This window comes from Dicentrarchus labrax, unplaced genomic scaffold (genome assembly GCF_905237075.1).
Source record: "Dicentrarchus labrax unplaced genomic scaffold, dlabrax2021, whole genome shotgun sequence".
In the NCBI taxonomy this organism is placed as follows: Eukaryota; Metazoa; Chordata; class Actinopteri; family Moronidae; genus Dicentrarchus; species Dicentrarchus labrax.
Genome location: NW_026136719.1, coordinates 11,856,183 through 11,869,243, shown reverse-complemented (window position 1 = coordinate 11,869,243; position 13,061 = coordinate 11,856,183). Strand labels below are relative to the sequence as shown.

Genomic DNA, 13,061 nt, shown 5'->3' with positions numbered 1-13,061 from the left:
ATTAATGTTTTTATGTATCTATGTAACTTTATTAGTATCTTGAAACAGCTTTTACATTTGTATTTTAGCACCAGTCTTTGTTATTGTATGGTAAGGTATTAGATAAACTATAATACACACTTTTGACTGTTAACCTTGAAAAACATGCCCTTTTGCAATAGTCTAAACCTTGAAAATAAATTATATTGATCCAAAGAGCTACTACAACCCCCTTCAACAAAAACAGTTCTGTATAATGGATTTGAAATAAAACAAGTTTGAGTCATTTACGTTGAAAAACATCCTTTTAATAGGTCCGTGCCACACACTAGTGAAAAATAAAGCTCCTACAAAAGAATGATACTTTTATTCCACAATATCTTAAATAAAGTAACTTCAAGTACTCTTGACTTGGGTACAAAAAAATCTAGCTGCCTCCATCAGGCCACAACACACAGCAAGGTTCAACACAGTGGTTACAAATGGCCTTAGGTCCTCTGTATTGTGGCAGATTACGAGGAAATGCATCATGGAAGCATAACTGAATGCTTGTTGTTCCTTTTTTTTCTTTTATGGTGAGGAATGATTTCTGTGTCACTGTCCAACTTTGGAGGCCTTGTTGGATTGAAATTATATAAAAAAAATAATCTCATCATAAGAATGAAAACTAAAAACAAAAACATCCCCTACATGCCCCTGTTGGAAGGGTAGGCACTACCAAGATTAAGGATACCACAGTGTTTGCAGAGGATATGTATATACTGTACAAACAATATTTATGATAATGTTTTCATCACGTTCACTAAAATAGAATGCTACAATCATTCTAAGGCATAAACAATATCTTAATATTCTTAAACAATTTTTACACATCGTTCCAAACAAGACATAATATTGACATTAATAAACAGTATATACACATGAATCACCATTGTCTAACTGTTCCTCTGCTGTTCCTGTAAATAAATGCAGTTTTACAGTTTGAACAAATGAATACAGTCCTCTGATGCCCCAAAGCACTGAACAGTGTAAACAGTTTTTTTTCTTGGCTTTGTTTGATATTTGGGAGAAAACTTATAACACAAAGACACATTCCTTTTTTAATTCAAAGCAGTTCAGCTGATTCTTCCTTTTCATAGAAAATGAAGTGGACCTTGATTCATAAATAATTATTACAAAATTAAATACATTCACTATAATACGATTAAATAACAAAAGACTATTTACAAGTAGTGGAAAGTATTCTAGCGCAGACACATCAGTGACAGTTGAGGATTAATTCAGTGCAGTGTTCTGAGACAGGGAATGGTATTGCACTACGACACCCCATTTCTCTGGGACTCTTTGGGGCTTTTATCCCTGTTGTAATAAAATCCAGCGCACCTCCTGTAACGACTTTTTTTCTTCTTTTTTTTCAAGGTGACATCGCTCTTAAGCACACCATGGGTTCCTTATTAAGGATCTGACTTCTTCTTCCATCCTGCAAAACCACATTCTCCCTCACAAAATAAAGATAAAAGTAAAACCTGGTGCTCCGATATGAAAAGTTGTATGGGTTTATGGGGAGAATCTGAACAGACGTTTAGTTTGTTTGTTTCAGAAGCTCCGTCCAGCGCTTCTCAAAGAACTTCCTCATGTTATGACCAGCTCGACCAATGTCTGAATTGTCTTCATTGAATTTTTCACAGTTATCAAAGACCAAGTTGACATCAATGATGAAAGTCTCCAGGTTTTGATACCTGAAATAAAAACAATAAAAACTTAGTGAGAAAGTCCAGCTCATACAGCACATACTGTGGTGTAACTAAAACTTATTTTCTGAGAAATGCTACTCTGGCTTTAAATTCTGTGCAAGCCCCCTGAAGGCTTTCAGTAGAAAAAGAACAAACACAAGTGATGGAAACTTACTGGCTGCTCACAAGCTTCTCACGTATGGTAGAGAAGTCCATCGGTTTCTTGATGACCTTCCTGTAGCCAGGGACCGATTTCAAGTTGACAGGTGTGAGAAAAGGCCATGCATCCTGATGCCGCTCCAATTCAGCAAGGAGAACCCTATTGAAGACACAAACACACACACATGGTTAGACACAGTACAATAATTTAATTTATTAGGGAAGTTGTCTTTCACTTGGGTTTCTTCTTCCTTTACAGCCCCAGTAATCAATATTTCTATATTAACAATGGATCAAAATGTATGTTGCTCGTAGTAACAAACTGAGAGAATTAACAACTGACTGCAGTTCTCCTCAGCTCTACAGAGCATTAGTAGCTTCTTTCAACTTATTGTTTTGGTTTTACAGCCCACAGCTTTACTGTTTTGATTCACATATTTGGTCTGCAGCTGGCATCCACTGCTCAGCACCAAACAGCAGGCAGACAAAGCTAGTGACTGGCTGGTGAGAATAGTGGAGCATTTAGCAGCTAAAAAGCCAGATATTTCTCTCAGGAGGTGGTTTGAGTCCAAAAATAGAGCCAAAAGAATGTGAATAATAATATTTATATTCATCAGGTGGACACAAACATGGCTCCAAACGAAAGATAATGTTGCTTCATGACTATTGGATGTGTAAAAAGACAACTATTTGCTAACAAGTTTGCTATATCAACTTAAAAGGTGATAATAATGTCAGTTTTGTGCTTACAGCTTGTTTCTGCTGCCCCAAGGTTTATATTTTATGCAAGGTCTATCACCCACAAGAGGTAAATAATAATGTTTGTAGAAAAGGCAAAATTTGATTTGTTACAAAATTACAAGAGGACCTTAAGTTCCAGGGATAAACCACAAAAGAATCTTATGAAGTGAAAAGGCCTTGATACTGCCCAACAGTAGATGGCATCTATTGTACAACTGTAAAGATGTGTGATAAATAAATGGAGAATTCAACAGCAAGACAAGTATGAGCAAGCCAGAGGAACATACCTGCATAATCCCAGGTCCCTGTTGTTGTCTCTGGCTGTCTTAGCTCGTTTCACACACACAGGGCTCTCCTGATTGGCTGCTGGCAGAGCAGGTGAGCTCTCATCTGTTTTTCTCTTCCTGCTGGTGTCTTTTGCTCCTTTCTTGGGTGTGCTGCTGGCGCTGGCCGGATCGTCCTCCGACACTTCCCCATTACCTGCCTGCTTCCCATTCTTCTTCGCCTCTCCACCTTTCTTACCACCTCCTCCGCTGGATGCTACTTGTTTGCTTGGAGGTTTTTTGCTTTTGGGAGATGGACCACTTGCCTGCACAAAGTAAACAATGCATTATCTGAGGTCTGGTCCAATTAAAACTAATAGAATAGTGTCAACATACACCAATTTATCATATTAATATAGGCCTTCTCTAAACTGTTGGTTGAATTTGTCATATCCTATATCACTGCTATTATTTAGTTTCTTCCCTGATCACATCTACATAAAAACAAAGCTTAAAATAGCTTCTAGCTTCTCAGAATTATATTAGTATGAATATAAATGGAGAGTTTTTTTGTCACTTAATAGGATAAAGTCCAAGTCACGGCTGCAGACAATAAAAGTTGAGAGGAAACGTAATAAAACTTTAGGGGAAATATATAGCCCTCAGCCAGACCTTTGTTGTATGTCGTTTTCTTCCCCTCTCTCTTCCTTTATTTCCCCTCATCTCTCTACTGTCCACTTTCAAATAAAGGCATAAAAATCCGCAAAATAAATGATAATAAAAGAATGTATTGAGCATGAAACTGGTTGGATTTTAAGTACAGTAAAATAATATAAAAAATATCTGTTTTGGCCTTCATGTGGATATTTTCCTAAACTTCTAAATTAAAGAGAAAAGAGATTACAATACATTATAAAAGGCTCTGATACCTTGGATATGCAAGCCGGGCAGTACCAGTCTCCTTCTGGGATACTGGTGATCTTGGGTTTGTGACAGTAAGTGTGGCAGCCTTTGTCGCAGCCATCACACAGCAAGAGGAGGTCCTCGTTATCCCCCTTCCTGCATATCTGACAGTACTAAAAAAACAAGTGCATCCATCAACATCAAACTTCCTGAGTAGACTTTTTAATTAATTGTGTGGAAATATGCTGTGGTTCTATTTTATCTGTTGCTCACCACTTTCATGATGGACCTCTCCCAGGCGATGGACTTCTGCAGTTGCTGGATACACATGGCCAACTGGGCAGCACTACGCACTTCAGTCAGGGCCTTCCTCCACACCTTCATACCATGGGCCACCTCCTCCTCACCACTGGGAGAAAATAATGAGGAATGATGGGAAATGCACACATATATGTGAATATGTGGGCATATTTACACACGCAAAAAGCGGTAAACTTTATCAGTTGAACCAGCCGCCAACAAGACAGCAGACCATAAAGAGATCCAGCTGTACAGAGACAGGAATGAGGATTTTAGGGGTGTAGGGCACCAGGGAGAAATACACACTGATTTTGTTATGTTAAAGGGACGTTCATGCAGAAAGAGTGAAGGAGTAAAACCTGTGTTAAGTGTATGCTGTATAGTGGGAGCCATGATTATGCCCATAACCAAGGTTACTGATGCACAACACCATGCAGATGACTGCAGAAAACAAACCAGTAAACAATGCCTATTTAGGAAATGAAGCTGAGTGGAGTCCCCACCCCACCCGAAAAACTGCACAAGACCAAAGAAACAAACAAAAATGCAACAAGCCACCACAAAAATCTGCTGTGAAAGCAGCAAAGACCCTCACTTTGGAATAATATGGGAAACATAAAGCACACACAGAGAGAGGAAAGGGTCTTAGTGGGAGAGGGGGAGCTTTGGTTGGAGAAATGACCTACCCTTCCCTGTCAGCACTAGTGGATGGGGCGGGGGCAGGGACAGTGACCGTACCCACATTATCCAGCCTGATCTGAATGGTGGTACCTAAGGGGCTCCTCAGGTACCTTCTCTCGATGTTGCGCTCCAGATCAGCCAGACGTGTCACTGCTATGTCCAGCGGGTTGTCCGGGTGACGCGTCACCCCGCCCTTCTCCCCCCGCTCCTCTGGATGCTCCCTGGAGTCCTTGGATTCCTTGTCCCCCGTGTTTGTTGACGCTGGCGTTGATTTGGTGGGGGGCTTGTGCTCGTAATACACCAAGTCCTCTCGCTCAGACTGAGGGTCCGGAAATGTCCAGCCCTGGGAGAGGAAACCGGCAGTTCAGTCTTTTGGTCACCCCACTCCAACATCTTTTTATACCACTAACAACATATCCAGGGAGGTATTTGTGTTCTTGTGTTAGTATTTTACCTTGACCTGCAGGCTGGCTGCGGTGACCTTCCTCTCCAGTTCCTCTACCTGCTGCAGCACGGCAATGTCCATCTCCATCGCCTGCTCCTCAACACACCAGCCCCGCACCGACTCCACGCTCACCTGGCTCTCCTCCAGCTCATGCAGCTCGATCATGGCCACTAGATGGACGACATGACAGTCAGCCACGAATACACAAACAAACACACTCACTGATGCAGGTAAACACATGAGCGATGCAGTCAAACATACACAGATATTCATGTAGTATAATCATAAATAAACAGTGTTTGCAGTGTATTGAGGGATCATCAAGGCCAAGCTGAATGACATCACAACCAAATCTGTATCTGTTACTATAGAAATAGCCCACTTTCTACATGCTGTTCTCAAACTATACACAGTGATTATGTGCTCAGAAGAAGTGTTGAGACACTTACCGTCTCTGTGTTTGGTGCAGACCTGGGGGATGATCTCCATGTATTTCTGCATCTGCCTCTGGAGGCCCTTCTCTCTGATGCCTCGGCTGTGGAGACCATTGACTAAAGCCCTCAGCTCCTCGATGTCAGACACCCGCCACCATCCTGTCAGCAGCTCTGAGACAATGAGCACAAATAGATATGTAAGCTAGAAGACACTGAACATACATTACTGTAAAAAGGTGCTTCATTCAGCTTTGTTATACCCAAATTGCATACGGCAGAGCAGAACGTTCCCTAATCCAATTATATTGGATTATTCAAGCAAGTGAAATCTTTTCAGGCAGGTGAATTCCTTTCAATTAAAAAATGGGGGTTGATTATGGGTTCCACATTCATTTCTCTCACTGTTTTTTGTCACTCACCCTCTGGAATAGGCCGAGGTATGGGGTGGTCCAGGGATTTGGGCATCTCCAGGGCAGGAGAAGGCATGGATGAGGTTTTCTCAATGCGAGGTAAAGGTGATTCACTCTTACTGGAGACACTTGCTGCTGTGTTGCCCTCCAGAGAGTGACCTGGCATGGGGATGGGGCTGCTGCACAGAGGGAGACTGGGACTCATCATGCCACTGGGCCAGCTTCCAAAAGAAACTCCTAGCAATGAACCACCTGACTTCACCTGGGGAGAAAATGGGAAAAACAAAAGAGTGAGGGAGGTGGAGGTAGGGGTGAGCAAAACAGAGAGTAACAGTTGAGGTGAGGCCAAAAATAACTAAAAAAACACAGTTATCTCTATTTGTGTCCAGCCAGCAGCCTCACCTGCAAGGCTGATAGTGGGTAGTTGAGGAGTCCAGCTGGGTGGTGCGGGCTGGCGGAGGCTGAGGCAGCAGAAGGGGTGAGAGGCAGGGCAGGAGACTGAGGTGGGGATCTGGGCCTGGCCGGGGTGGAGGATGCTTGGGGAGACACATGCTGAGCTCCTGGAGGAGTTGTGGTGATGGAAGCGAGGTCACAGGGGTTGCGAGGGAGCAGACTGAACCAGTGTCCGCTCCTCTCGGTCAGGACTCTAAGTAGCTGGTCATTGGCTTGGAATGCAAGGTGAGGAGATGGAACAGGGGATGAGGTTGGAGGAGTGTTCCCCGGGCTTTCACGTGGGGCTGGCAGGCACGGGACAGATAAAGAAGTTGAGGTTGGGGGAGGGACAATTGTAGTGTCATTAGTGGTCACCATGGAGGGAGCTGTTGCTACTGCTGGCTCAGAGGTATTGTGTGTGGGCGAGGATGATGTTACTGTGGTTGTGGCAATAGGAGTGCCCACGGGACTGCCGTTTTGTCTCACATTGGGACTCTCTTTGCCTTCTGCATTCACAGTTTCTTTGTCAAAGTCCTTGTTGACGTCCCGTAATGTGCACAGTTTGGATACTGGTAGCTGGTAGAAGAGGGTTGGCGAGTTTTTCTTCCCCTCATACTCCTTTTCCTCCTCTGTCTCCAACCCTTGTGTTCGAGGGCTCTGCCCATCAAGGTCGGTGGATTTCTCCTTCTGCACTTCCATCTCTTGAGGTTCCTCTTTGACCTTGACCTCCTCTGCTGCTCTCCTCCTCCTCTGTCGCTCCTCCTCCAGTTCCTCTGGAGCTGCGGGGAAATGAGAGAATGTACAGTTAATGTTGCTGAAGACTCAAATACTGTGGTTGATATGACAACTGAGTGATAATTATTCTACACTTGCTTATAGAAGATAAGTAAATTGTGTTAGATTATTATAGTTCACAGATGCAATCTCAAATTAGTTTTAGAGAATTAAGATAAACTAAAACATAATCAGCATATTTCACACTTCCAAAAACAGCTGAACATGCAGCTATCAGGTACATAGACAACAATTCTTCCTTCCTCTTCCTGCAACCTCAAATCTGTTACTACGATTTGTATTTTCCAGATATTTTTTTGAGTGTGCATAAAACCTTTTATGCAATCAGATGAGAAAATTGAAGCATCTAATATAAGAATCCATCAAACTTAGTGTGTGCTGTGTTGCAGCTACCTTCTCCACTCTCCATAGCTTCAATGAAGACCCCTCCACAGTGGGGAAGTACCCAGTACCGGCGGCGGTAACGGTCCTGGCCATACATCATGGAGCGCAGGGAATGGGATATTTCAAACAGCTTTCTTCTGGTCTGATGATGTTGCTGCAATGGTACAAAACATACTCTGTGATTTCTATACATTATTTTGATCTATATACCTTTGGAAAACAAAAGACACTCATGCTACCTAATGTCCTTTTGTAATCACCATGATATATTAAGCAATACACGCTATGTTAATGAGGTAATGTCTTAAGCTAATTAATGCCATCATTAGTAGCCCTATGTCAGTGTACATGTTCATAAATGTACAAAATGCATGACTGTCTTTAATACACACTGTACATTAGAGCATTTACATGTTGTAGCTATTTCACGAAAAATATGTTTTTCATCCCTAATATAGCTTTTCAAAAATCGAATCTATTATCTAGAGTGTGGGAGGTGTTAGTCTTATTATTGTATACACATCATCTTCATGGCAACACACAGTGCAGCCCTGCATAACCAAACAGTAACAATGCTCCACGTTTCTGTGGTTTATCTCTTCATAGTTGCTTCCCCAAGAGACTTTTTTTTATCTCACTGTGTGTCCCATTTTTAATCACACATTATCAGTGTCAACCAACCATGCATTCATTTTCTGATGCCTTATACATTTATGTTAATGGGTATTAACTTTGTCACAGCACTTGTACATTTTAAATAAGAACATACCTTGGCTAATTTCTCTATCTGCTTCTCCAGCTCCTCGAGACTAGTGGCTTGATCAACTTCATCCTGACAGGACAAAACAAACACAGTAAATATCTGTGAGCCACCCTTCAAGGTTAGTTTTGATAATGGCTCTATAGATGGAGCTATTGTTTTTACCTCATCATATGTCTCCACTTTTTTAACCTTCTTAATTTCTTCCTCCTCCTCATCCTCCTCGTCCTCTGCCTGGTCATCACTGTCATCATCATCATCATCCTCATCATCACTGTCTCCACCCAGTTTCCTCTTGCGTTTGGCGGCAGAGGACGGAGTGCAAACAGACTGGTTCTCTTCCGCACCCATACTGGCCTCCCTCCTCCCAGTACGTTTGGCATAAATGGTCTTCAACCTGCATAAACACACACAGGATCAGTGTGATAGTGTATGGAGAATAAAAGCATTATTTTTAGGGCTAAAAAAAAAAACTTACTTCTTCAGTTTTCCCTCCATAATGATCTTGTCCTTCCTCATGTTTGCCATCTGATCCAGACTTTTGTCAATCTCACTGTAAGAGGAAATACAATCCTGTCAGTTACAGTTGTGCCTATGTACATATATATGCTTTTGATATTCTCAGAAAGTAATAACTATCTACAGCCAAAGTAAAAGGTTTATTAAGCTGGTATCCTGGAGCACAAATTAATACTTGCATAATTTGCTTACAATCAAAAGGACTCTACTGCAAATTACGGCTCCCCTCTGCAGCTTTATTAAGCATTTTTTACTACATCAATAAAATATACCGTTATTGGCTAACGAATAACTTGAGTGTTAAGCGTTATAGAAGCACATATATATACGATACCATATATATTCTTTCAGTGTGTGGTTGGTGAATAGAGGGTTGGATTTTGGGTTTTTAATTATGTGAATGCAGAGGTAGAGGAAGTATTGTAGACCACTTTATACCCATCCAACACTATGTCACTGAGTATTTTGAGAAAAGAAGTACTTTACTACTTTAAGAGTGCTCAGTTGGACAGCCCCACTTTTCAGTTTCAGCTGCTTCACCTACCTGATAACAGCTTTGCTGCAGGCCAGCTCGTTAGCCAGAAAGCCAAGGATTGAGGCCTTCTGGGAAGGTGTGTGGGCCTGGAAGGCCTTAGTTTTCAGACTGAGGGCCAGAGGGGCCAGTTCTGTATTGGCACAATGGGCTCCCATGTACATCTGTAGCACCTCAGACACATTATCCCTGTTGATGCCAACGTTGGTCAGGTGGTCCCCCAGCATGGTTTTTGTCTGATAGAAAAGGAGATGATGAAGTTAAGGAACAATTTATTGACAAATGTAAGTTGATTTGACTTTTAAGATTGTCAATTGTCATTTTAGTATTCTTAGCAATGTTAAGGAAAAAGTACTTAAACCTGAAATCTAAATGCTAAAATCTAAAATATTCAAGTTTTATATTCAATTAAAAATACAGAAGCATTACCACTAAAAGTAATATTAATGTATCAAATGTGCATTATGGATGATTAATAAACTTTGAACTAGCTCACCCTCTGTCCAGGTGGCAAACCGGGATCACAGACTGCCAGACACAGCAATTTGACCAGAAGGTCTTGGACTTGGCCCATGCTGTCCCCCACATTGAGCAAGCCCTCCTGTAGCATACCCAGGGTGGGCACATCCACATTCAAATCAAGCCCCAAAACCTTCCCAAAGCCTCGCAGGAACTGCATCAGCATCAGGCAGTCCGACACGGCACGTCCTGGTAGGATGAGTCCAGGAATCCGGGAGAAATCAGGGAGAGGCTAGACAAAGGAAAGTGGGTAAAGTTAGAACATACTGTTTTGTATGTGTTACTGTAAGAGAAATACATTAAATACAATTTGGACAACAGAAAAGTATGATTTAAACAACTACGGGAAGTGGGAGAAAAGCTATCATTATATCTCCCATCTGCTGACTGTTAGCAAGATGGTGCTTTCCAGTTTATAGTTATGACAGCTTATTTTGCTAAATTATGCAGTACTCTCCTTTAACCACTTGGGGGCACACACTTCCACAAATAAAAATGCTCACTACCATGAGGACTTTTGGTCTGTACTGACCATCAAGAAAATGATACTTACTTACTATGTATTATTATTATGAGTATTATAATTATGATTATTATTATAATTGTGATTATTATCATAATTATGATTATTATTATTGCTATAATATGTCACCCTGTTGCCATAAATCCACATACTTAGCAACAGGAAAACTAACAATTTATTGTGCATCACAGTATGTTTGGACTAAAACTTCCAGTTTTTTATATTATTAACTTTACATTCACAGCACTGACTGGATGAGCTAATATCTCAACTACCTTATGATCGGACAGACACATGTCTTCATTTGGCTTCTTCAGCTCCCTTGCTATCTCCAGCTCCAGCCTCCGTTGCTCCAGTTTACGCTCTTTGTTCAAGCGCTTCTCATCCCTTTTCTCTTGCCGCAAACGCTCACGCTCCTAGAGAGTCCAAAATTCAAGGGAGCATTAGGGAAGCAAAGTGTATGTGTGTGTGCATGTATGTGTGTGTGTGTGTGTGTGTGTGTGTGTGTGTGTGTGTGTGTGTGTGTGTGTGTGTGTGTGTGTGTGTGTGTGTGTGTGTGTGAAAACAGACAAGAAGGTTTACTTGACTTTGCTGAGCAGTATTAGAATTCAGCCTAATGCTGCTGTGCATTCAAAGGAAAAGTGCTTGAGGGCCAGAATCTTTTGACTTGGTAAGTGTGTAGGAAAAAAAATGAATGGAGGGAAAGAGCACACAAAAAGGAGAGAACGCAGGAATCCATCCAGGGAATAATGACTTAGGCTCTTTTTATAGAGTGGACTGTGTGTGTGTGTATTTCCGCATTTATTTGTACACATATGGACTACCTCTGCTTTCTTGCGAGCCTCAACAGCCTTCATCAGCATTACATGTTGCCTCCTCCTCTCCCTCTCCTAGAGTGGCAAAAACAGAGGCACATTAACACGCACACACTGTGCATAAAGCACTCAAGGTCGACTAAATTTAGTAGGTATTAATGTAAAATTGTGATGCACTAAATTCAATAGAGGCACCATACTTGAACAAACACAAAACGATGCTTCACATGTATACACTTTCACATGTATGGTGGAAGCATAAGTGAAGAGTACAGTAGTACGATGACAACCAAAAAGCAACACATAGATGCGATACAAAGTAGATGTGATGACAGGCTCAAAAAAGAGAAGCAGCTGGAATCGGTGACGGCGCCTCTAAACTAAAGCTGACACAACAAAAGCAACAAAATGCTGGTTGCCAGAAGTCTTCTGATATGCCACATTGGCGTTACAAGCGAAATAATAAATTCTATTCCATGAGTCAATGCGAATGTTTATTTGACACATCATTCTCATAATATTTGGTGAGGGGACAATAAATACGAATAGGTGGTAAAGGATAGTTTCAAACAGAGCAGTTCCACTTCAGTGGTTTTGGCAGCTTAAGTATTAGCACAGTATGTGACTGCTGAGGATGAGACATCTATGTTGTTCTTTGGTGCATGATACACAGTCTACTGCAAAAGGGCACAGGAATCACCGGTGACTGACTATCATTTCATTTGATCTCTTTAGGTTTCTCGCTGCACCATATCAGGCTGTCATTCCCTCTGTGATCCACCAGAAAGACACAATTGCCACTATTAGAGCTTGCCAAGGACATTTCCAGTACATAGTGACTAAAATGTGCTGTTTGTGAGGATTGTTTTGTCAGGCTAGATGCCAAGCACTCTGCTACAATATTTCTATGTCCTTCTTGGTTTGATTTATCTACAAATGGAAAACTTCAAAAAGGACAACTTCAAAAAGGACATAAAGCCTGTGGCATTCAGCTTTTTCTAGCTTTCCTGTTCATCAAAAACACTGACTATGTTGAGGGATACAATGATAACAAACCAAAAGCAATACAATTGCATGTGACAACCGTAAATACCAGGATTATTTCATGTATCTCTATTTGCCCTCCTTCATTGTGCTCCGAGTTAAGGTACAAGGGGCAACAATTGGCTCAGAGTCCACTGTGAAACAGATAGGCAGACCTGTGGATTCAGCTGCAACTGTGTATGAGTGAGAAGGGCTACAAGCAAGACAGCCAGGCCAAAATAAAATGCTACACAGAACCATATTTGTCCCCATGGTGGAATTCATTATATTACTGTTCTACAGTCTATCCAGCCTATTTTCAAGCAACAGTTGTGTTGTACCCTCAACAAACTGGTGGGGAATCTGCTTTGAAGTATCTCCACCATAAAGACAAAATGATTCTTAGTAGCTGTTTTCATTCTTTGTGCAGAGTACAGGAACAGTGAATGACAGAGAGGCTGGGATGGGGCAGGTTAAAGTCCAGCACTCTGTGGACTGCAGAACAGATGCACGGACGAACAGACACAAGCTCAATGTCTGGGCCGAAATCGTCAAGCACTCATGGGTAACACAAGCTACTCCAATACAACAGTTAGACAATGTATGTGATGGATGGAAACTCCTCGAGTGCACTTTCAGACAGTGAGTGTGGATTGGCTAGCAGTCTTTGCAATGCATTCTGAGTAGAAGGGGGGAGGATGGGGGAGGGGG

General features: G+C 41.7%; 1 protein-coding gene across 13 annotated transcripts in view; it reads right to left on the bottom strand.

Annotated features, from left to right (window-relative positions):
* Positions 1-265: 265 nt before the first annotated feature.
* The window catches only part of baz2ba (bromodomain adjacent to zinc finger domain, 2Ba), a 65,447-nt gene continuing 52,651 nt past the window's right edge, over positions 266-13,061 (bottom strand). For 9 of the 13 annotated variants that reach the window (XM_051378291.1, XM_051378297.1, XM_051378292.1 and 6 more), the window contains 18 exons: positions 11,337-11,402; positions 10,788-10,928; positions 9,967-10,221; positions 9,483-9,706; positions 8,898-8,972; positions 8,585-8,816; positions 8,429-8,491; positions 7,669-7,813; positions 6,451-7,259; positions 6,058-6,310; positions 5,654-5,809; positions 5,214-5,374; positions 4,765-5,102; positions 4,052-4,187; positions 3,805-3,951; positions 2,900-3,201; positions 1,888-2,031; positions 266-1,718 (listed from right to left, as the gene is read on the bottom strand). In XM_051378291.1, coding sequence (XP_051234251.1) covers positions 1,562-1,718; positions 1,888-2,031; positions 2,900-3,201; positions 3,805-3,951; positions 4,052-4,187; positions 4,765-5,102; positions 5,214-5,374; positions 5,654-5,809; positions 6,058-6,310; positions 6,451-7,259; positions 7,669-7,813; positions 8,429-8,491; positions 8,585-8,816; positions 8,898-8,972; positions 9,483-9,706; positions 9,967-10,221; positions 10,788-10,928; positions 11,337-11,402 — 3,804 coding nt within the window. In that variant the 3' untranslated portion in view covers positions 266-1,561. The remainder of the gene's footprint in view (positions 1,719-1,887; positions 2,032-2,899; positions 3,202-3,804; positions 3,952-4,051; positions 4,188-4,764; positions 5,103-5,213; positions 5,375-5,653; positions 5,810-6,057; positions 6,311-6,450; positions 7,260-7,668; positions 7,814-8,428; positions 8,492-8,584; positions 8,817-8,897; positions 8,973-9,482; positions 9,707-9,966; positions 10,222-10,787; positions 10,929-11,336; positions 11,403-13,061) is intronic. The other 4 variants (XM_051378296.1, XM_051378303.1, XM_051378301.1 and 1 more) reach the window with 1 other exon arrangement.